The sequence below is a fragment of the Myotis lucifugus genome, unplaced genomic scaffold (assembly GCF_000147115.1).
Source record: "Myotis lucifugus unplaced genomic scaffold, Myoluc2.0 scaffold_387, whole genome shotgun sequence".
NCBI lineage: Eukaryota > Metazoa > Chordata > Mammalia > Chiroptera > Vespertilionidae > Myotis > Myotis lucifugus.
In genome coordinates this window covers 757,422-779,303 of record NW_005871435.1, presented here as the reverse complement: position 1 = coordinate 779,303, position 21,882 = coordinate 757,422, and the positions used below count along the sequence as shown (strand labels likewise).

General features: G+C 50.3%; 1 protein-coding gene across 13 annotated transcripts; it reads left to right on the top strand.

The window, feature by feature from the left end:
- Nucleotides 1-94: 94 nt before the first annotated feature.
- Nucleotides 95-21,521, top strand: LIG3 (DNA ligase 3). 13 transcript variants are annotated; one of them, XM_014467310.2, is made up of 21 exons: nt 95-217; nt 3,035-3,585; nt 5,338-5,481; nt 7,544-7,741; nt 8,976-9,127; nt 9,810-9,976; nt 10,089-10,166; nt 10,609-10,777; nt 12,273-12,428; nt 14,181-14,312; nt 14,699-14,778; nt 15,704-15,791; nt 16,105-16,182; nt 16,495-16,618; nt 17,201-17,343; nt 17,640-17,714; nt 18,112-18,258; nt 18,705-18,909; nt 19,257-19,375; nt 19,538-19,590; nt 20,488-21,521. In XM_014467310.2, exons 2-21 carry the CDS (start codon nt 3,039-3,041, stop codon nt 21,059-21,061), a joined length of 3,429 nt encoding a protein of 1,142 aa, XP_014322796.1. In that variant the 5' UTR covers nt 95-217; nt 3,035-3,038; the 3' UTR covers nt 21,062-21,521. The 13 variants fall into 13 exon arrangements, 11 of the variants coding, with proteins under 11 accessions (XP_014322796.1, XP_006101994.1, XP_023599144.1 ...); XM_023743377.1 differs by having other exon boundaries at nt 106-217; nt 3,035-3,162; nt 18,660-18,909; XM_023743374.1 differs by having other exon boundaries at nt 106-217; nt 18,660-18,909.
- The last annotated feature ends 361 nt before the right edge of the window (nt 21,522-21,882 follow it).

The following is a 21,882-nucleotide window of genomic DNA, read 5'->3' as shown; positions in this document are numbered from 1 at the left end:
CGAGGAACCCCGCCACGCGGAGCCCAGCGCCTCCCCGCCCGCCTCACAATCCCCCACGTGGCAGGCGCGGGGCGGGGCCGGCACCTTGGCGCCTGCGCACTGCGGCCGGCTCGAGGACCCGGATTTAAAGAGACAGGCGATACCACCGCGGAGGCAGAGCGCGGCCTGTGGGCGCCGGGTCCGAGGCCTGCGCTGTGGGCCGGAGCCGGGAAGGCAGGTGAGCAGCGGCGCGGCGGGTCCAGGCAGTGGGGAGGGAGGCGGCCCGGCGCGGGGCTCGGCGCGGCCCGGGAGGCAGCCCCTCAGCTCCTCCCCCGCCCGCGGAGTGCGGGGCACACCCTCAGTGACGTGGCGGCCCCCCGGGAGCCCATGGGGCTGGCGCGTGGCTCCCCGGACCCCCGCGGGTCCACGCCAAGCAGGATGCCCCCGCGGGGGCCGCTCCGGACCCGGCCGCGTCCCTTTCCCCAGCCCTGGCTGTGTCCTCGGCCCGAGGGGCTCGCGTCCCCGGGCCCACCGGTGTCCTCCGGCCGGGAGCCCCTACCGCCTGCCCCGAAAGCACCGCGGAAGGTCCTCCAGGAAAGGCGGCGGAGGCCGTCACTTCCCCGCCCCGTGCAGCCCAGCTGCGTCCGGGCCTCGGGTGCTTCTCGGCCGCTTTTGCAGCTGCTGAGCCGGGCCCGGGACTGGGACCCACCGGCTTCCTCCAAGCAGCGCCGGCTTCCTCGTGGCCCCCGCCCCCGGGGCCTCGCACGCCCGAGGGCAGGGCGCGGCGAGGGGCTCCTTTCCCGGCGGGTGTGGGCTGCTTCGTAAACAGTTTTCGCGGAATGTTCTCCGCTCCTTGTGGGAGCCTGCCGCACCTACTTCCCTGCACTTCACCTCCTGGCTCTTCATTTTAAAAACTATGTTTATTGACTTTAGAGAGAGGGAGGGAGGGTTAGGAACAACAATGATGGGAGTCATAGGTTGGCTCCCTCTTGCACGCCCCCTGCTGGTGGTCCAGTCTGCAGCCCGGGCATGTGCCCTGACCGGGAAGGGAACCGTGACCTCCTGGTTCATGGGTCCATGCTCAACCAGGCTCTGTGGGTCTTAAACTTTTGGAGATTATAGTTTTTGTTCATGAAAATCATAAAGTGCTCAAAAAAAAGGTGCATTTATGAATATGCACATTTTGTATACATTTTCAAGGCGTTCACAGTCCACCCCACACAAACACACACCAGCCCATCCATGGACTTATTTTAACTTCCCCCACCATTCTGTGAGGTAGGTTTTATTTTCCCTGTTTTAGAAATAAGAAAACTGAGACTCAGCCCTAGCGGGTTTGGCTCGCAGGCCCTCGGACCAAAGCATCCAGGTTCCACCTACCTCGGTTGCAGGCTCCTCCCCCAGCCGGCTGCAGGACTGGGGGGAGTGTGCAGGAGGCAACCAATTGATGTCTCTCACATCGATGTTTCTCTCTCTCTCTCCCCCTCCCTTCCACTCTCTCTAAAAATCAATGGGGAAATAGCCTTGGGTAAGGATTAACAACAACAACAAAAAACAGACAAACAAGAAAACTGAGACTCGGGCATTTCTCAAAGATAACATAACCCCTAAACCAGCGGTTCTCAACCTGGGGGTTGCAACCCCTTTGGGGGTCGAACAACCCTTTCACAGGGGTCGCCTAAATACATCCTGCATATCAGATATTTATTTACATTACAATTCATAACTAGCAAAATTACAGTTATGAAGTAGCAACGAAAATAATTTTATGGTTGGGGGTCGCCACAACATGAGGAACTGTATTAAAGGGTCGAGGCATTAGGAAGGTTGAGAACCACTGCAACTGTAAGGGCACACTGCACTCAAATCCCCAATTCCCGTCCACCTGCTTCCCCCTGCATCACATTGCACTACGTTAAGTGAAGTCTGTTTTTCATTACATGTCACCCAATAGCAATGTCACACAAAGCAGTGTACAGGTTGGAATGATTTCCAGTATATTTAAAATCAGACCTATGAAGATACTTCAGAAAATAGGAATCTAAGAAGATGAGGGGATACCATGCACGTATTATTCCTGTTTCCATTGGGATTGATTTATCAGCTCCTTTGATTCTGGCCGCCCAGATACTTCAGCATCCCCTGATTCGAGTTTCTGAAGTATAAACAGGCTAATTGCACCAAGGGAGCCTCTCTGTGTGCCCAGCTCTGTTCTAAAGGCTTTACTCTTAGAATGACAAACCCTTGAGTTTGGCACAATTATTATTCACACTTTACAGTTGAGGAAATTGAAGAAAGGAGAGGTTAAGTAGCCTACCAAGGTCACACAGCTAATGAGCTAGGATTTGAACACAAACAGTCTGATTCTAGACTTCTTTTAATTGCTTCTTGAAATAGGGTTTCTGATTAAATCACAAATCTATATAGATGTGGCTTAGTTTCCAAGGGTGGCATATATCTATACTTCACATTAAAAACATGGAGCCCGGCCTGCCTGGCTCAGGGGTTGAGCATTGACCTATGAATCAGGAGGTCACAATTCAGTTCCCAGTCAGAGCATATGTACAGGTTGCGGGCTGGACCCCCAGTAGGGGGTGTGCAGGAGGCAGCCAATCAATGATTCTCTCTTATCATTGATGTTTCTATCTCTCCCTCCCTTCGTCTCTGAAATCAATAAAAATATATTTTTAAAAAACAAAACTTCATTTTTCATGGTGATTAAAAAAAGCTTCAGGTCTTGTAATACTTAAGGGTCATCATTCATTTTGAGTATCGGGTGTTGCTGATGGTTGCTGATGGCTTTTATGTTATTTGGATTCTCTTGATTGTGATTTACTAATTATATATGTGTACATTAGGTAATTGAATACCCTTTTGCAGACTGAATTTTACTGTATTAGAACTCTTCTTCATCCTCATGGGCATTAAATCTTTTATACATTGGAAAGTGTTTGATGAGTCAACATAGACTATATAGGACCTTGGCCTTTGAGAATTTGAAAGCCTAGCTCCTCATTTATATCTCACCTTTTCTGCCTCTTGCCCTTTTGTGCAGCTGTATGACTTTGACTTTCAAGATCCTCTTCCCACCAACCTTCCGTGTACTCAGCCGAAAAGAAGTGGGCCTATTCCGAGAACATCTCTGGCCAGACGTAAAACAATTCAGCCAGTGGTCAGAAACAGGTTGGCTTCCTGGGCGCTGCCTCCTCCAGAAAAGAAAACCCATTCTGTCATTTCAAAAAGGCAATCTAAGACCACGTGCCACCTGCCTTGCCTTCTTGCCAGGGTCGCATGTGGGGCTCTGCAGCGGGCCCTGTGAGATGGCCGAGCAACGGTTCTGTGTGGACTATGCCAAGCGTAGCACAGCTGGCTGCAAAAAATGCAAGGAAAAGATTGTGAAGGGTGTATGCCGAATCGGCAAAGTGGTGCCCAATCCCTTCTCAGAGTCCGGGGGTGATATGAAAGAGTGGTACCACATAAAATGCATGTTTGAGAAACTGGAGCGGGCCCGGGCCACCACAAAAAAGATTGAGGACCTCACAGAGCTGGAAGGCTGGGAAGAGCTGGAAGATAATGAGAAGGAACAGATAAGCCAGCACATTGCAGGTGGGGTGAATACTGCTTTCTCATCTTACTGGTGCTGAGAAGAAAATGATAAGGAGAGTAGAGTCCAATGTTTATCTATTTGTCTTCTGTTAACTTTACTTGAAAATGACTTCAAATTCACAGAAAACTTGCAAGAATAAAAATAGTACAAAGAACACTGATATTCCCTTTACCCAGATTTACCTTTTGTTGACATTTAACTGTCTTTGGTTTATCTGTGTTTATGTATGCTCTCTCTGTTACTCTCTCCTTACACACACACAGTTTAAGAATAGGAATATTCTCTTACATGACCATACTACATACAGCTAGCAACTTTAGTAAATGTATTCTTTAGTAAATTTATAATACTGTAATCTACCATCTGTATTTCAGTTTTATCCAATTGTTAATATCTTTTATAGCATTTTCCCCCCCTTCAGGATAGAATCCCTATCTTATGATGAGGTATTGCATTTAGTAGCATCTCTTTGGCCTCCTATAATCTGGAACATTCCATAGTCTTTTATTACATTGACATTTTTGAACAGAATATTTATTGGTACATCAGTTTTGTCAATTTATTTTCAGTTTGGACTCATAGATTACTTTTTCCTGGTAGCTTATAATTTTACTGTACTTTATTAATTTGGTGCTTTAATGTCCCATACTTGGCCAGTTGGGAGACACTTTGACCTGGTTTCTATGTCCTGAGGGCCTTTATCTTGTTTTTTAAAATGTTTTCAAGTACTCCCTTACTGTCTGGCATAACAGGATGCTCTTAGGTTTACCTTCTATGTATCCTCTGCCTGCCCTGGGATCCGCCATTTCTCTGAAGAGTCCTGGTTCCCGTTAGTGCGGAGTGGCATTAGAGACCAAAACCTGAATGCTACATGTCCTTGTTGCCACGAGTTATCTTTGCTTTTAAGCCCTTTCAGTGGACTAGAACTAGAAAATGTGTATGTATAGACATAAAACACATATACAAACATATAAATAGTAAAGGCTCACATACATGCATATTTATATTAATGCCTATTTTAGAAATCATATACTGATACTTCCAAATCCAATTAGTCCTTTATGACCATCAGTGAAGTAATATTTAAAGTAATATTCATATCTTCAATTAAGTATAGTCTTTGTCACTGTAGGAGGACTCTGTGGCTCTAAAAAATGGACATCTATCCTTATTTTGTTTTGTTTCTATCCTTGTATTTTGAGAGGGGAAAAAGACATCCAGGAGAGAAAACTTCTTATATATACCTTTCTCAAGCTCTCCATCCTCTGCCCTGCCTTAGCCATTGGCCTCAGCCTGTTACTCCTTGACCCATCTCATTCCAAGGAAGGAAAACATAGTCGCAGCTCCAATAACTCAGCAGCCAGAAATTTTCTTTCTCTGCCCTTTTCACTTACTTTCTTGTGCATCTATAAATTGGGGCTAATTCCATGGAACTGAGGTTCCCAAGTATTATCTATTGAGATATGATTTCTGATTTCCCCCAAATAATCTGGAGGTTATTATATGTGGAATAAGAGGTAGAGAGTGTTGATGAAAATGTAAGTTATTATAAAGGGTAACTGGGTCTTTGTCCCCAGAACACCCTTTCCTAATACCATATGACCAGGTACCTCCACCTAGGCAGCAACCAGCCTTGGGGTAACTTACCAGGGTGACCAAGCAAGGCTGTAAGAGCCGCTGATAGGTCCTTTGGAAGCTTTCTCGGGGCTCTTCCACTGACGCATATTTTCCTTTCTTTTGGGGTCCTGCAGATCTGTCTTCTAAAGCAGCAGGCACACCAAAGAAGAAAGCCGTTGTCCAGGCGAAGCTGACATCCACAGGCCAGGTGACATCTCCAGTGAAAGGTGCTTCATCTGTTACCAATACCAATCCCCGGAAGTTTTCTGGCTTTTCAGGTAAGATAGGTTAGGTCTACGTTAGCTATTATGGTCCTCCTTTTAATTTGTTATCCTATTTGGGACTGTGGCTAAGAGTGAAATTCTGCCTCAATAATTTGCTTCCGTCTGAGCAGAGACAGATAATGCTAATTCGCAATGCTCCACCTATATAGCATTTTTTGGTATACTTTATTGTAACAAAGATATTTGCTTTGTGATGATATTTCCCTTTGAAGTAGTTACTTGGGTCAGACAGCTTATAACCTGCCCTCTACTGCCTTGTTTTTTTAATAATGAAAGAATTTTGAAAAATTGCTTCTCTAAACTTGCCCAAACTAGAGATGAAAGGGAGCAGGCAAAGTATCATACGTGCCTTATGTAACTGATAGCATTGGGCAAGGTAGGGCCTTTACATATGCAGTTTTGTTTGTTCTTCAGTTAACCTTAGGAAGTTCTTTCATTAGGTCTGTTTTGTAAAGAAAAAGTTGATATTCGGTTCATTATGGAATTAGTATGTATACTGAGGTCCGTTTAACTCCAACACGTGTGCTCGTTTCCCCTACCTCCTCGTGTCTTATTTGGAAACTTTCTGTGACCAGCTCAGGTAAGGAAAATGAAGCCAAAACACATGGACACAGGAGTTGTTTGGGAGGATAGCTTTATGTGAGTAAAAGAAGCCTAGACTTGCGGTCAGAAGACCTGGGTCCTGGTTCCAGCACTGTGACCCAACAGCTTGCTCAGGGGATCAAGTCACTTCACCTCTGAGCCTCTGTGGCCTCATCTGTGAAGTGGGAATGGCAGCACCTGCCTCCTGTATCCCACAGCGTTCTCACGAGACTACAAGAGATAAGGTTGTAAAAGGGTGCCTGAGTCTGTAGGATCTTTATTAGTTTAAAATTCTGAGGTGCTTTTTTTGTTGTTAATGGTAGGCCGAAGGTAGAGAACAGTTCAGGTGACCATAAAGACAACATGTTTCTGGAAAGGCCCTGGTCCTGGGGAGGGAATTTGGGAGAAGTTGAGGGAAACAATGTGTTCTGGTTCTTGCAACCTGCTGAACATCGATGCTCTGGAGACTTGTCCACTAACATCCTCTTTAGACTCCAGGTCAGAGATGAGGATGCATTTATAATTTACAAAGCCAGACAAGCAGCAGTTTCCATCAGCAGGCTGCTTGCTAATGACTGCTGCAAGCTTGCAACGTGAAATTTGTTTTGTAAATTGTCACAAAGACATAGAGGGGATCACTGAAGAGTTGTACAGTTATTTTGGGGTGTCTGGAAGAAAAGCCCTGCTCATTGGCAACCTTTAAGAAAGAAAAGAAAGTGGTGATGGGGGTGGCAAAGGGCTGGGAACGTCTCTCTTCTCAGGCCTAGGTCTTCTCATCAGGAGGAAGAGATTGAGCTAGATAATATTATGGCTTCTGCCAGCTCTGACAGTCTGCGGTAGCAAAGATTTCACATTGACTACCACGTCCTTTGATTTCTTCCCCCTTCCTCATCCCAACTTTTCTGGGGTCAGCTTCACATACAATTGCTCTGAGATCCTCCTGGCCACTTTGGCATGAAGGTGGCCTTTGTTCTCTGAGGCGCTCCTATAAAGAGATGCTCCTCACCTGGTCCTCTGCTTGGGTGTGAAGCCACTGTTTCTTTGCCATTAATAGCTGTGAGATTTGGGGAAATTACTTGACCTTCATTTCTTTACCTATAAAATGTGATATATGGCCGAAACCGGTTTGGCTCGGTGGATAGAACGTCGGCCTGCGGACTGGAGGGTCCCAGGTTCGGTTCCGGTCAGGGGCATGTACCTGGGTTGCGGGCACATCCCCAGTGGGAGATGTGCAGGAGGCGGCTGACCGGTGTTTCTCTCTCATCGATGTTTCTGACTCTATGTCTCTCTCCCTTCCTCTCTGTAAAAAATCAATGAAATATATATTTTAAAAAAATGTGATATATGTACCCCAAAGGACTATTTTGTGGGATTAAGTGAAGCTACATATAGGGCACCAGCAGAGTGCCTGTTACTTTCCCTTTCTTCCTTCTCAGCAAAGAAATGTTGTTTCCTGATGTTTCCTCTCCAACAGCCAAGCCCAACAACTCTGGGGAAGCCTGCTCAAGCCCCACCCTTAAGACAAGTCTGTCCTCAAGCAAATGTGACCCCAAACACAAGGATTGTCTGCTACGTGAGTTTCGGAAGTTGTGCGCCATGGTGGCTGAAAATCCTAGCTACAATTCAAAGACCCAGATCATCCAGGACTTTCTTCGGAAAGGCTCAGCTGGAGGTGAGGCCTGGAGCATTCTGGGTGGGCTTTTCCTCTAGAGAGCTCAGAGCCATAGCTGGATTCATGGGCATGTGAACTGTACCGTTGCACAGGTTGAATTCTCTGCTACTGCTGGCTTGAAATTCTTTTTTTCTTTTAGATATATATATATTAGAAGCCCGATGAACAAAATTCATGCAAGGGGCTCGGCCCCTGCCACTGCAGCTGCCTCAACCTCGGCACGGCTGCCGGGGAGTTAGGGGGGCCCACTGCGGCTTCGTCCAGTCTAATTAGCATATTACGCTTTTTATTATTATAGATTTATTGATTTCAGAGAGGAAGGGAGAGGAGAGAGAGAGAGATAGAAACATCAATGATGAGAGAGAATCATTGATCAGCTGCCTCCTGCATGTCCCACACTGGGGATGGAACCCACAACCCAGGCATGTGCCCTGACCAGGAAGCGAACCATGACCTCCTGGTTCATAGGTCAATCACTGAGCCACACTGGCAGGGCCTGGCTTGAAATTCTTAATACGTTTTTTAAAATACATTTTTATTGATTTTGGAGAGGGAGGGAAAGATAGAAACATCAATGATGAGAGAGAATCACTGATTGGCTACTTCCTGCATGCCCCCTACTGGGGATCGAACCTGCAACCTAGGCATGTGCCCTGATGAGGAATCGAACTGTGACTTCCTGGTTTATAGGTCGACGTTTAACCACTGAGCCAAGCCAGCTGGGCCAATTCTTAATAATTTTGAACAAAGAGTCCCACATCTCTCTTTTACTGGGCCCCGCCAAGTATGTAGCCAGTTCTGCTTCGAGCACATTGGCATCTCTCTTCCCTGCCCTTATTTCACCCCAGGAGGCCAGAAGCATCCATCCCATATGACCAAGAGGAAGATTCACTGTCCTGCATGTTTAATTAGGTTTTTGTGAATCATTGCACAGCTTGGAGTAGAAACTTCCAACTCTGCTTCTTTCATTCATCTAACAAGTCATCATTGAGCATCTATAATGTGCTCATCACTGGGGACACTAAAGTGACAGTCATGGCTCTGCCCTGTGGGAGTTCATCCAGGGGCTACATTAGGGGAGGCAGACACATAAACCCCCAAACCCTGTGACCTCAAGCATACTACTGTCGTGAAGTGCACGGGGTGCTGTAGCAGCACAGGCAGCATTGTAGACATCTCTCCGTTCCTTGAGTTTATGTATTTATTTGTTCAAGCTCCTTTCTTCTGTCTCCAGATGGTTTCCACGGTGACGTGTACCTCACGGTGAAGCTGCTGCTGCCGGGTGTTATTAAGAGCGTTTACAACTTGAATGATAAGCAGATTGTGAAGCTTTTCAGCCGCATTTTTAACTGCAGCCCAGATGATATGGCACGAGACCTAGAGCAGGTCAGAGGAAAGGGAGGGTAGGCGGCATTCCAGGTAGGGTTCTGCCAAGCCAGGCACCTGCGATCTCTTTTTTTCTGGTTGGGGCACATGCTGTTTTAGGAACCGAAACCCATGTGAGGAAGCTTCCGTTATGAGAGAGCCGAAGGGGAGGCTACAGCTGTTAGTTTCATAAGGTTTTGAGGATTGAAGTCATATTACTGCTGAGCCACGAAACCCAGCACTCGAGGGTCAGGATTTGAGATTTCCTGCTATCTCTCCTGGGGCTCTTTTTGGACCCTATTTTTTCTTGCTTCTCCTCTCCCCCATAACTTGGGCTTACCATTCAGCTTTGGTGTTTCCATGGCTCTAGCCCTGGCACCATGGAAAGTTTCTATCTGAGCACCCCCCATTATCTGATGACCATATTTGTCTCTTAGTTCAAATTCTAATGGGAATCAGATTGGCTCAGCCCTGAATTAGTCCTTGTGTCACTTTTCAGCTAAGGCAGGTGGCCTGATCCTTTAGTGAATGGAGGTACTCTTTCCAGAAACTGTGGGTGGGGTAGATTCTCTAAGAAGCGAGGTCAGTGTGTGTGAGCTGGGGATAGAAGCAGTGATTGGAATCTCTTCAGGTCCTAGGGGATTGGGCAATACACTTGGCCACTTTGGGGTTGCAGCAGTGGCATTTTGGTTTTTGGAGACAGGGTGACGTGTCAGAGACAATCAGAGTCTTCTTTGAGCAGAGCAAGTCTTTCCCCCCAGCTGCCAAGAGCCTTCTCACCATCCAGGAGGTGGACGAATTCCTCCTGCGGCTCTCCAAGCTCACCAAGGAGGATGAGCAGCAACAGGCCCTGCAGGACATCGCCTCCAGGTGGGGGAGCTGCCCAATGGGGATGGGCTAGGGAAGGTGGAATCACTAGGGAAGGAAGGTTTGGGGATTCAGAGCTCTTCAAAGACCAAGTTGAATGTGCCTCATCCCCTAGGTGTACAGCCAATGACCTTAAATGCATCATCAGGTTGATCAAACATGATCTGAAGATGAACTCAGGTGCAAAACATGTGTAAGTACTAGCTCCTCTGACAGCCTAAGCTGCCAGTTTCCTCTGTTGCCAGCTGGTGTCAGGACTTTGGAGTCCCGATCTGGATTTGAATCCTGATTCTGCCTTCTTCCTTTCTGGGGGACCTGTCACTTGGCCTAGCTCGGCCTCCATTTCCCCATATGTAAATGGAGATAACAGTACCCTTCTCACAAGAGGGAATTATGTTCAGTGAGCGTAATATGAGTCAGTTGCCCACTCCAGCCCCCTCTTGGCTAGAGTAGCATCCACATAGGCACAGTGTCTCAGGAGAGCTGCGCTGTCCCAGAGCTCTTTTCTCCTGTGGTAGCCTTTAGACAACAGGACACAGCCCTTTCCCCTCTCTCCTCTGTGAGGACAGCCTGCTATCCAAAGCAATAAGGTCAAGGCAGGGGTTTTTGTATCTGTGCTCCTGTCCACTTGGCAGGTTAGACGCCCTCGACCCCAATGCCTATGAAGCCTTCAAAGCCTCGCGCAACCTGCAGGACGTGGTGGAGCGGGTCCTCCACAATGAGCAGGAGGTGGAGAAAGAGCCAGGCCGGAGACGAGCTCTGAGCGTTCAGGCCTCACTGATGACCCCGGTGCAGCCCATGCTGGTAAGGATGCTGCTCGGGCCCTGCCTTCTACCCCTCCCTGGGTATCCTCTCCTTCCTTGGGAGATCTAGGAGGGTGAATGCTGATGGCCTTACAAGGTGATTGCAGGAGTTTGGGGAAGGAAGAGTGGAGATGTAGAAGGGTGTTTCTCAATGGGGAGGTAAAGGCAAAGAGAAGACACCATGATCTCGTGGGAATTCGTGGGAATACCTGCACTCTAGGCCCAGCTCTGCCATCAGCAAGTTAGTGTTCTTGTCTGAATGACGTATGAAACCCTCTGAAGCATCTGCCTAGGATGGTTTTTCCATCATCTTTCCTGGAGACAGGTGGATTTGTAAGTAACTCCTGAGGTTCTGTGACCTGCCTCAAAATAGCTCATAGCTTCCCATGGCAGGGTGACTTGGGCACCTTTTCTTCTGGAGAGAGGAAGCTTAGAGAATGAAGTCCAGCTCTGACAGTTCATCTTGGGCCTCCGCTCATTTCTAAGAAATAGGGTTTCCTTTCTGGCATCGGTTTTTCCTATATGTGTGCTCCACGCCTACTATGAGATCCTTTGGGTTCATTCGTGCAGTGCTTCTTATGAAACTGTCTTGTGTATTCTACTGAAGCCTAGGTTTAGGATTTTATGTGTGGGGTAGGGAAGTATTCTCTCCCTGCCTCCTAGGAATGTGCGAGGGACAGCCAGCACCAAAATAGCGAGATCTCTATCCCAGGGACATACCCCGGTCATCTGCAGTAGTGGCTTTCTGACTTTTATTAGAATTCTTTCTGGAGTCTGTTCTACAAACTGTCATTTGAAGAGTGGCATGGGTTATATAGCTTAGTGGTTAGCCACACACCTTTGGAGCTGGGCCTCAGTTCACACCTAATTCCTGCCATTTACTAGCTATGTAATCTTAAGTGAGCACTTAACTTCTTTGAACTTCAATTTTCTGACCCATAAAATGAAAACAGTATTATCTATCACATAAGATACTACATCGAAGATGAAAGGCAATGTGTATGCTATCTGACACATATAAATATCCCCCAAATGGTAGCCGTTATTGTTTGCATCTGGATGGCACAGGTATCTGATAAGCACTCCTGTGTCCTGTCCTGTCCTAGGGACCCCTGGTCACTGCCACCCTGCCAGCCTTACTGTCACCTGCACTCTAATCTTATCTCTATGTACCTCCTGTGCTGAGATAACCAGTATGTTTAATAAGCCAGAGCCCTGCAAGGTCCTAAATTATTGGGGTGGGGGAGTGAAATGCTGTTTCAGTGGAATTCTGTTAGCTCTACAATGAATTGCATTCATAGTCCTCGAAGTGCAAGCTCCTATGTCCACTCCAGATAGGACACTACCCAGCCTTTTCCATCCCCATCACCTCGTCAGTGGCCTGCCCTGAGGGTGTGCTTCAGTAGGCATCCCAGGGCCCTTGGGCTGTCCCTGCTGAGCACCCCTCATTGGAAGAGCACCTGTAAGTCTCCAGGCTTTTCTCCCCCACCCCCAAGGCCGAGGCCTGCAAGTCCATTGAGTATGCGATGAAGAAGTGTCCTAACGGCATGTACTCTGAGATCAAGTATGATGGGGAGCGAGTCCAGGTGCATAAGGACGGAGATCACTTCAGCTACTTCAGCCGCAGTCTCAAGCCCGTCCTACCTCACAAGGTAAGGGCCCTTCCTTCCAACCAGGACTGTTTTTCCCTTCTGCCTCTTAAGACTCAGGGCCAGAGTGCCATCGCCATTCCAGCTCTGCTGTGCAATAGGTTTGTTTTGTATTTGTTGAGTGAATGAATGAATTCACTCATTCATTTTGGACTCTTCTAATGATGAGGGGTTGCTCAGTAGGCCAGCCAGAGCCCAGACTTGGGTTAGTCAGCACAGAGCCCCAGAGGACACTGATGCTTCCCCTGCCCACAGTGAAGGTGGGACAGAGAGCCTATCTGGAGAGTGACTTGTGGTTGTTTTTTGCGTTTCCATTTCCTGTGTGCTCCCCACTGAGGTAAATTATGGTTCAGGTACAAAGGCGCTATTGGGTTGTCAATCGTGAATTTGTTCAACAAATATTTATCAAGTGCTTAGTCTGTGCTAGGCACTGTTCTAGGGGTGGACATAGAGCAGAAAAAATACAAAACAGAACCAAAGCCCTGGTCCTCCGGAAGTTCATTCTGCTGTAAACAAAGCCCCATGAGGGGCATCTGGGAGCCCTTAATCGGGGCATTGAGAACCTCATTCCTCAGTCCTTCTCAGCTCTCAGGGCCTCTGGGAGGGCTACCTTCAAGGAAAAGCAGCTGGAACATCTGGCCCCAGTAGCTAGTGAGTATATGGACCTCCTATCCATGCTACCCCTTCTGTCCTAGCTCAGATCCCCCAGGGTGGAGAGGCCGTGGTGTGTGCCTCACATCCTTCCCTCAGCGGGGCCTTCCTGCGGGCACATGGAGCAGTCAGGTGTTCGTCTCGGGTGTTCCAGAGGACAGCCAGGCAGCCGCTTCCCCAGGGAGCCTGAGTGCAGGCTCACGTGCACTGGGCGCACAGGGAAACTGCTGAGGGACAAAGTGGCAAAGTGGCTCAGTGGGTAGCTCCTGGCAAAATAGCTCAGTGGGCAGCTCCTGTTCCCCTGGGAGGAGTCGGAGCCCAGCTCCCCAGAATGCGAGCCCTTTCCCTGCTCTCCTTTATAAAGTTCACTCACCCCTTATTTCTCCTAGGTTTTGATTTGTAAGGGGATTGAAACAGAGTGGAACGGATGTGCAGGCCTTTCCTGTCCCCACTCTATAAGAATGACATGTGTTTGTGGTCTGTCCCCTGCCAGGGAGAAATTGGACCACAGTCCAGGACCTCACTGCTGGCATCACTGAGTAGGGCTGCCATGGATAGCAGTGGGCTTCTCCCTCTCGGGAACTGTTGGAAACCAGGGCTCTGCCTTGATCAGGAAAAAGCCAATTCCAAGCTTCCTTTCTTACTCTATTTGAAGATGGCTCTGGGTTCAGAGCTCCCCCTCAGAGAAGTCTCTTCTCGGGTATCCTTGCTGCTCCTAAGGGGGTTCATTTCTCCCTTTCCATCTTTTTCCCATCCAGTCTGTTTTCCCCACAGATCTCTGCCTGCCCACCTTTCCTGCCTCCCGTCCTGTTGACCTGCCCCCAAGTATTCTCTGTTTCTTCCTTTTCCACCAAACTCCTTCATAGCCCATAGAAAAGGACTCAGCATGGGCCAGCCTCCTCCTGGGCCTGGACAGGGTTCTGAAACACACCCCTTTCCTCTTGTCCAGGTGGCTGACAAGGCCCAGGTCTGTGTCTTCCATTAGCTGGACTTCCATGTGTTGGTGTTCTGTGTTCCTGCTGGGGCCTGGGCTTTGCTCTGTGGCTTGGCTTCAGGTCTTTGCTGCCTACTTCTCCCTCACTTAAGTGACTCTTCTACTTCCAGGTGGCCCACTTTAAGGAATACATCCCCCAGGCTTTCCCTGGGGGCCACAGCATGATCTTGGACTCTGAGGTGCTCCTGATCGACAACAAGACAGGCAAACCATTGCCCTTTGGGACGCTGGGCGTGCACAAGGTACTGGCTCAGGGCCAAGGTGCAAAAATGAGTGAGTGTGTGTGTGTGTGTGTGTGCACGCACGCACGCGCTATCGGTCTGAAAGTGGAGGAATCGATCACTCACTTAGGGTTGGGCTTATTCTTCATTTCTGAATAAACCCAGAGTTTAAGTCTTTTTTTTTTTGGCATAAAAAGGAGCTAGTATTGGGAACTAACTATAATTGGGTTGGTTTCTATTCAGGACCATCTGCTAAGTGCCCTTACGGACCAGGGACCTCAAGGCACAAATAGGAGTTTTCTATCAGGTGCTTCAGAGGGTCTCCAGAAGTAACTGGTGTTACCCATTTCTCACTCCCTCTTACTTATTTATCCCTCTGTACCTACTACCCTCCTCTGCCCTTACAGAAAGCGGCCTTCCAGGATGCTAATGTCTGCTTGTTTGTTTTTGATTGTATCTACTTCAATGATGTCAGCTTGATGGACAGGTGAGGAATCTATTTTCAGTTCCTGGGTAGGGAGGTGGGGAGTTCAGATTGGAAAGGAGGGTAGAGAAGGGGCTGGATCGCATACCCCTGTGCCCAGGAGCTGGGCAGGGCCAGGGGCAGCGGCAGGAGAATGCTGAGAGGTAGCACACGTGCAACACAGTCAGCTCCCCATTTAGTGTTAGGAAGAGAAGATCTGACTAGGCCTCGTTTCTCAGAGCCTAAGTCACCATCCCGCCCCCAAACTTTCTCCGCTACAGCAACATGGACTGCTGACAGAAATAGACTGTGAGCACAGTAGGGTTTCAGTTTCTTTCTCCAACAGCACCCATGGGGACGTAAGGCAGATGGTTTTCAGCTCAGAGGTTTTTGCCTTCAGAAGAGGCTCACAGCAGGAAGCTCATGATGGGGCGGGGGGGGGGGGGGCGCGGAGCTTGTGTACCGGTGCCACCATCCCCCACACTGGCTGCCATCCTTGAGCGTGGAGGGGAAGGGCAGTGGAAGGGAGAAAGAGGTGTTGCGGGTAGGAGTTGGGGTTTGGGCTTCAGGTCCTGAGGCCTAGGCCTGCTGACCCAAGAAACAGCCAGCCTTGGGCCTGGGATGAGGCAGGTGCCAGGAATAAAAAAACAAAGAGTCGGCTTCCTTTTTTGGGTGGGACCAGAATTCATACAATCTGTTTGGGCTAGACGCCAGTTCTCCCATGATTCAGTAAAGTAGAAACAGGAACTATGGGATGAGGTGGCTTGTGCCACAGCTCACACTGTCTGTCTTTGGCCACAAAAGGAGCCTGACGGGCAGAACTGTTAGACACGAGGGCTTGAAGCTATGGCACAGTGTCATGAAGCAGGATGTCATTGTGTCCCTTCCCTCTAGAACTAATGGGGGTGGGAGGATCCTGGCCTGAACTCAGCTCTCATGCCCCCTTTAGGCCTCTGTGTGAACGGCGGAAGTTTCTTCATGATAACATGGTTGAAATTCCCAACCGGATCATGTTCTCAGAAATGAAGCAAGTTTCGGTGAGAAGACCCCACCTAGGCAGCACCTAATGGTCTGAAAGCAGGGCAGAGACCCCTTGGGCCCGATGTGACTGAGAGAATGAGTTATATTATGGGGGCTGCTGATGTGCATATGTTGTCTCCTAGTCTCCACCTAGGAGGGCAGGGCATGAAACCTAGGTGGGCTCCCTGTGTCTCAAAGCCACAGCATCTTGGCAGGGTCCCTGCTTTGCAAACCCTTTGTTCTGTATATTCAAGTCAAGGTGTTTCCACATAGCACCCTCTCAATTCTCATACCCTCTCGATTCTCAACATCTCTCCTCTTGTCCCTCAGAAAGCATCCGACTTGGTTGACATGATAAACCGGGTGATCCGAGAGGGCCTGGAAGGGCTGGTGCTGAAGGACGCAAAGGTAAGATGGCCACAGGCTTTGCCTTCTGTACACTGAGCCCTCCCTGCTGGGCCTTTCCAGCCCTGGCCAGGAGATGGCAGTGGTGGCCTGAGGTGTTGGGGATGGGTGCTGAGGGGCATCTTTCCAGGGTTTGGACAGCGCTGTTCTGGATCTAGAGAATGGGATGCTGTGTCTCCTGTAGTGCTGGAGCCCAAGGGCTCTTCCCTAGAGTGGGATCGGCAGTGGAAGGTCTGATATGTTGTGTGAAGAGTTAAATCCCGCCCTCATGGCGTTTCCATTCTAGTTTGTGGTTTCTCTCTTGCTTCCCCTCAGGGTACATATGAGCCTGGAAAGCGGCACTGGCTGAAAGTGAAGAAAGACTATCTGAATGAGGGGGCCATGGCTGACACAGCTGACCTGGTGGTCCTTGGGGCCTTCTATGGGCAAGGGAGCAAAGGTCAGGGTGGGCTCTGGCAGATACTTCTTTGAAAGGCACCACTCAGGGTACAGGCTGGCCTTTTTACCGGCTTGACTTGCCAGCAAGGCCAGTATGACTTGCAAAGTTCTGGATCAGCGGTCCCCAACTCAGCCCATGTCACCTCAGTCAGCGACATCTGAGAGCTAAAGACTTGGGCAGGAAGAGGTCAGACAAGAATAGCCTGTGCTAGCCCAGCACAAAGAAACTCACCACCAACTACTCAGGGCCTGGCAGCCTTCTCCTCAGAGAAAATCTCAATTTCCTGACTAGAGGGAAAGCTGGGGTCTGAAGAACTAGTACTTTTAGGACCTACTGTGTGTCAGGCACAGTTCATTTCCTTTTAGTCCTCACCAGAGCCCAGCAAATTGTGTGATCATCCCTAATTTACTGAAGAGGAAATTGGGGCTCCTAAAGGTTAAACTTATACAGCGAGTAAGAGTTAGACCCAAGCGGTGAGCTCGCACTCTGATGCCCGCTGCTCTCCAGCAGGCTGACTCACGGGTGGGTGGGGCGGGCAGAGAGGGCTCCCTCCACCCACAACTCAGCCCTCCCTCCTCCCAGGTGGCATGATGTCCATCTTCCTCATGGGCTGCTACGACCCAAGCAGCCAGAAGTGGTGCACAGTCACCAAGTGTTCAGGAGGCCATGATGATGCGACGCTCGCCCGCCTGCAGAAGGAGCTGGACATGGTGAAGATCAGCAAGGTAGGGAGAGCTGCTGGCCCTGGCCTCTGAGACAGGTCGCACTTTGGGGACCACAGGTAGCGTTTATCTGTGTTCCTGGGAGCAGTGTTAGGCCTTCAGAGTCTCGGAGTGCCTGCCTACCTTGTGGGAACGGCTGCAGGCCCTCAAGATCACACCCTTTCTGGGCAGGGAGGACCCCAAGAGCTGAGGGTCAGCCTCTGTGCTGAGTCACCTCTTCTCATAGTCCCATGACCCGGAGAGGCTTAAGTCTGGTTTTGGCTTGGGAACAGCCCAAGACAACATCTTTTTTCCTCCAGGATCCCAGCAAGATACCCAGCTGGCTGAAAATCAACAAGATCTACTATCCCGACTTCATCGTCCCAGACCCGAAGGTATCAACCCAGCGGCCTGCGGACCTTCAGCCCATAAAATAAGCTCGCAAATCCTCTAGGTCCATAGAGATGCCTTCTCAACCTCACTGGCAGTCCACCCCAGGGCAGGGATCTGGGCTGCGCAGCCCACACTGAGGAATCCTCCTTAACAGAGGGGGAGAGAGACTACCCAACCCCAATCACAGAGGGTCTGCTCTACAAGTGACCGGGCCCAGTCCCTGCTCTCAGTCAGAGAAACTGAGGCCCAAAGAAGACAGTACTTCCTAAGGTAGCGGTAGAAGCAGCAGCAGCAGCGAGACATGACCCACCCCCCGCAGCCAGGGCTCAGGTTCTGTCTGCACTGCTGGGTGGGAGACGTTGCCTCTTAGCCGCGAGTGACCCAGCTTCCTCCTGACAGAAAGCTGCCGTGTGGGAGATCACAGGGGCTGAATTCTCCAAATCCGAGGCTCACACTGCCGACGGGATCTCCATCCGGTTCCCTCGCTGCACCCGAATCCGGGATGATAAGGACTGGAAATCTGCCACCAACCTCCCCCAACTCAAGGTGCCAGCTGCATGTGTGTCCTCCACCCGATTGTCCCAGCCTTGAAACCGTGGGCATTTGGCCCGTTCCCCTGTCCTCTGTCTCCTTCCCATTCCACTGAGACAGGCAAGGACAGGTAGAAAGGGAGACCAAACTGCGGCAGGGCCTAGAGCAGCAGCGCTGGGCATCAGGCCCCGCTGGGTGCTGGGTCCTAGAGCGAGAGCTCTGCTCTCACAGCATCTGCTGAGGGCTCGCCCCAGGCTAGTCTCTGCGCTGTTAATAAGAACAGGGAATAGTACAGTGATTTGTACGGATTACTCAAGAAAACAGCCAAAGTTTAGAAAGGCGCCCAGGAAGCCAGCTTTTCCCTAGGGATTTTCTCTCTTCCCTGTCTGTTCCCCAACCCCATGTGCCTAAAACAGACCACACAGACCACCTCTGAGGCCGTCCTCCCCCCTCCTCCGCAGGAACTGTACCAGCTGTCCAAGGAGAGGGCGGACTTCACTGTGGTCGCTGGCAACGAAGGGAGCTCCACTGCAGGGGGCAACAGCGGGGAGAACGAGGGCACCTCAGGGCCTGCTGTGCCTCAGAAGGCCAGGACCTCCCCCAAGCAGTCCTCCCCCAGTGCCAAGAAGGCAGGAGGGAAGCTGCATCACCCCAACAGCAAAAATGGTAAGAAGGGAAGGGCAGTGTGAAGGCAGACATCAAAGGACAGGACCCAGTCTCCCATTCCAGCTCTCGGACCATGATTCTTTGTCCATGCAGCTGACATTGACTGCACTCCTGTTGTGTGTCCAGCCATGGGCCAGAGTCCATTCTGCTGGGCACTCCATTGCTCAGTAAACCTATGACAGGACCCTGGGAGAGCCCATCTCTGGGGATTAGCTACCTCTGAGCTCTCCCTTCTCCCCCTGCTCACAGCAGAGCAGGCCTGGCCCTGTCTGCTGCCCTGACTTCAGGGACCACTGTCAGCTCCCCTGAACCTCTCCTTAGCTCTTACCCCGCGTGCTCTCCTGCAGGCCACAAGCCGACTGCAAAGCCTTCCCCTGTGAAAGTGGGGGAGAAGCTGGTCACGAAGTCTCCTGTGAAAGTGGGGGAGAAGCGGAAGGCTTCTGATGAGACTCCGTGCCACGCAAAGGTGAGGGTGAGGAGTGCACCAGGGGCTGGTTTGGTCCAGGGCCTCATGTTCCCAACACCCTGCACTTGAACTTGAAGAGATGAGCAAAGGTGTTTTCGGGACTAAGGCCTAACCCCTCCCCTCCCGCAGCTGCTCTACCTGTGCCCTCTCGTTGCCTTGCAGAGGCGGCTGGCCAGTGAGCCGAGAGGAAGGAGAGCTGTGTCTGCAGGCAGGAGGTAGACAGCCCAGCCCAGCAGAGAGGCTGCAGGGACCCACCACAGTTGACATTAAAGGGGAGCAAGCCCAGTCTGGGTATGGGAGTGCAGCAGTGTGAGTTTGTGCTCAGGGCGGGTGCAGGGCCAGCCAGCAACGAGGGGAGACGGCACCACTGGCTTAGTGCCTGTCCTCGCACCTAGAAGCCTTTTCTCTTTGGTGCTCCCTCAGGTTTTGATTATACTCAACCACTTACTGAGGCCAGTAACTAGGCTCAACCCTGGGAGAACTGGTGGCCCAAAGGGCAGATAGAGAAGCAAGCCTTTGGTCACTGGAGAGAGTGATCACCCTGCAGGCCCCAGCAGACCTGTAGGACCTTTGCCATCTTTTCCCTACCTGAAGCCCTTGAATCCATCCCCAGCAGTGAGCTGGGCTCCTGGCCCCCGTTCTAGCTATTTGTGCAGTGCACTGCTTGAATGAACAACATCACTGCCCACCAGCCACTGGATGGTCCTTGGAGACATGTCCTTTTCCCTTCAGGTTCCAGTGCTGGGACCTGTCCCCTCTCCCTTTCCTCTACAGTAAGCATGTCAAGCCCGCGGCCAGCGGGCCACATGCTTGCTCTGCAGGGATGGAGGAGTGACATAGCCTCAGCCACACATGTGCTGGGTAGCAGGCATAAGAACCCAGCAGGTCTCCATCCCTGTGTACTCTGAAGTGGCTGGAGGATGGGGGTGTTGATGTCTATGCCTTTTCCCCAGTAAACCTTTTCCAGTCATGTCCTGACCGCTAGCGAGGCTCCCTACGTCTCGCCTCCTATTCTAACCCTCCTCTGGCCTATGCTCATCTGCGTGGAGACCTACCTGCCCCCAGCACAGACTGCCCCACTGCAACCCCTCCCTGATCCTGTGCATTTGCAGGTGCTGCTGGACATCTTCACTGGGGTGCGGCTCTACCTGCCGCCCTCCACACCAGACTTCAGCCGTCTCAGACGCTACTTTGTGGCATTTGATGGGGACCTGGTACAGGAATTTGACATGGCCTCAGCCACACACGTGCTGGGTAGCAGGGACAAGAACCCTGAGGCCCAGCAGGTCTCCCCAGAGTGGATCTGGGCATGTATCCGGAAACGAAGACTGGTGGCTCCCTGCTAGGACTGCTGCCTTTCCTCTCCCTCCTGCCTACCCTTCCCGGCTGGGGCAGAACCCAACTGGGCAAGGATGGACTTTCTTCTCCAAGCAGCGCGTCTTCCAAAACCCACCAACTGTGCATGGTCTCTCCCCAGCCAGGAGTCAGGTGCTCGGGGTGCCACCAGGGCAGTCACCCTCTCCTGCGGGCTTGTATAGATCTTCCAGATCTAGGTGCTGGTTTTGTTGTCTTTTAGTATTCTTTAAAAAGGAGCTTTTCTTCCTTTTTAAAATAAAATATCTTGCAGCTATCTCTGCCCTTCCCCCACTCTCACCCCCTGTAATTTCCCTAGTGATTAAGGAGTGAAGGCTGGGCTACCGAAGGTCTTCTCTCCTTCCTTGCCTGCCCCTTTCACCTCCATGCTCATTTTAAAGTTGTGTTCCTCGGACTGCCCTCCCTCAGAAATGCTGCATTTATATTTGGCAAAACATGCATTCGGTCTGGCCCTTTTTGCCAGGAATGAAGCCTCATCTGAAAGGAAACAAAATTAATTTTATGACTTAATTGTCTGGTTCTCCTGTTACAGGGTGTGGGTCTGCTTTGAACCAGGATCAGGTAGGAAAGTGGGGCCTTTATGAAAAAAAGGGAGGTTTGGGCTACTCCTTTGGGGGATACAGGCTCCAGGAGGATCAGCCTCCCCAGCATCTGGAAATAAGACTGCTCTTTAGGATAACCCCGAGGACAGATCTACACAGCCTGCTTAGAGGAAAGACTCCTGTGCCACCCAAGGCTGGTTTTTTTGAATAAAGGGAAACAATTTAGACGAGTGATGTTCAAAAGAACTTTTTGCGGCAATGGAAATATGCCATAGATCATAACTGATCCACACGAGTTAGCCACATCAGCTGTTGAGCATTTGAAATGTGGCCAACACAACTGAGGAGCTGAAGTTTTCATGGTAACCCAACTTGAAGTGATCACATGTGGCTAGTGACTACCACACTGGATAGTGCAGGTAGACCTGGTTCAAATCCAAGTCCTGATATTTAATAGCTATAACTTTACACAAGTTATTCAACATCTACACCTCCAAAAAGAATGGGGCTAGGACAGCCGTGAGCAAACTACGGCCTGCGGGCCGGATCCGGCCCGTTTGAAATGAATAAAACTAAAAAAAAAAAGACCGT

What these genes read in the sequence shown, in the direction of transcription:
- LIG3 (XM_023743374.1), top strand. Translation starts at nt 3,039, where the DNA reads ATGACTTTGACTTTCAAGATCCTCTTCCCACCAACCTTCCGTGTACTC. An exon ending in CCAACCTCCCCCAACTCAAG is followed by an intron (nt 18,259 to 18,659) that starts GTGCCAGCTGCA and finishes TGCCTAAAACAG; the next exon opens with ACCACACAGACCACCTCTGA. An exon ending in TCACCCCAACAGCAAAAATG is followed by an intron (nt 18,910 to 19,256) that starts GTAAGAAGGGAA and finishes GCTCTCCTGCAG; the next exon opens with GCCACAAGCCGACTGCAAAG.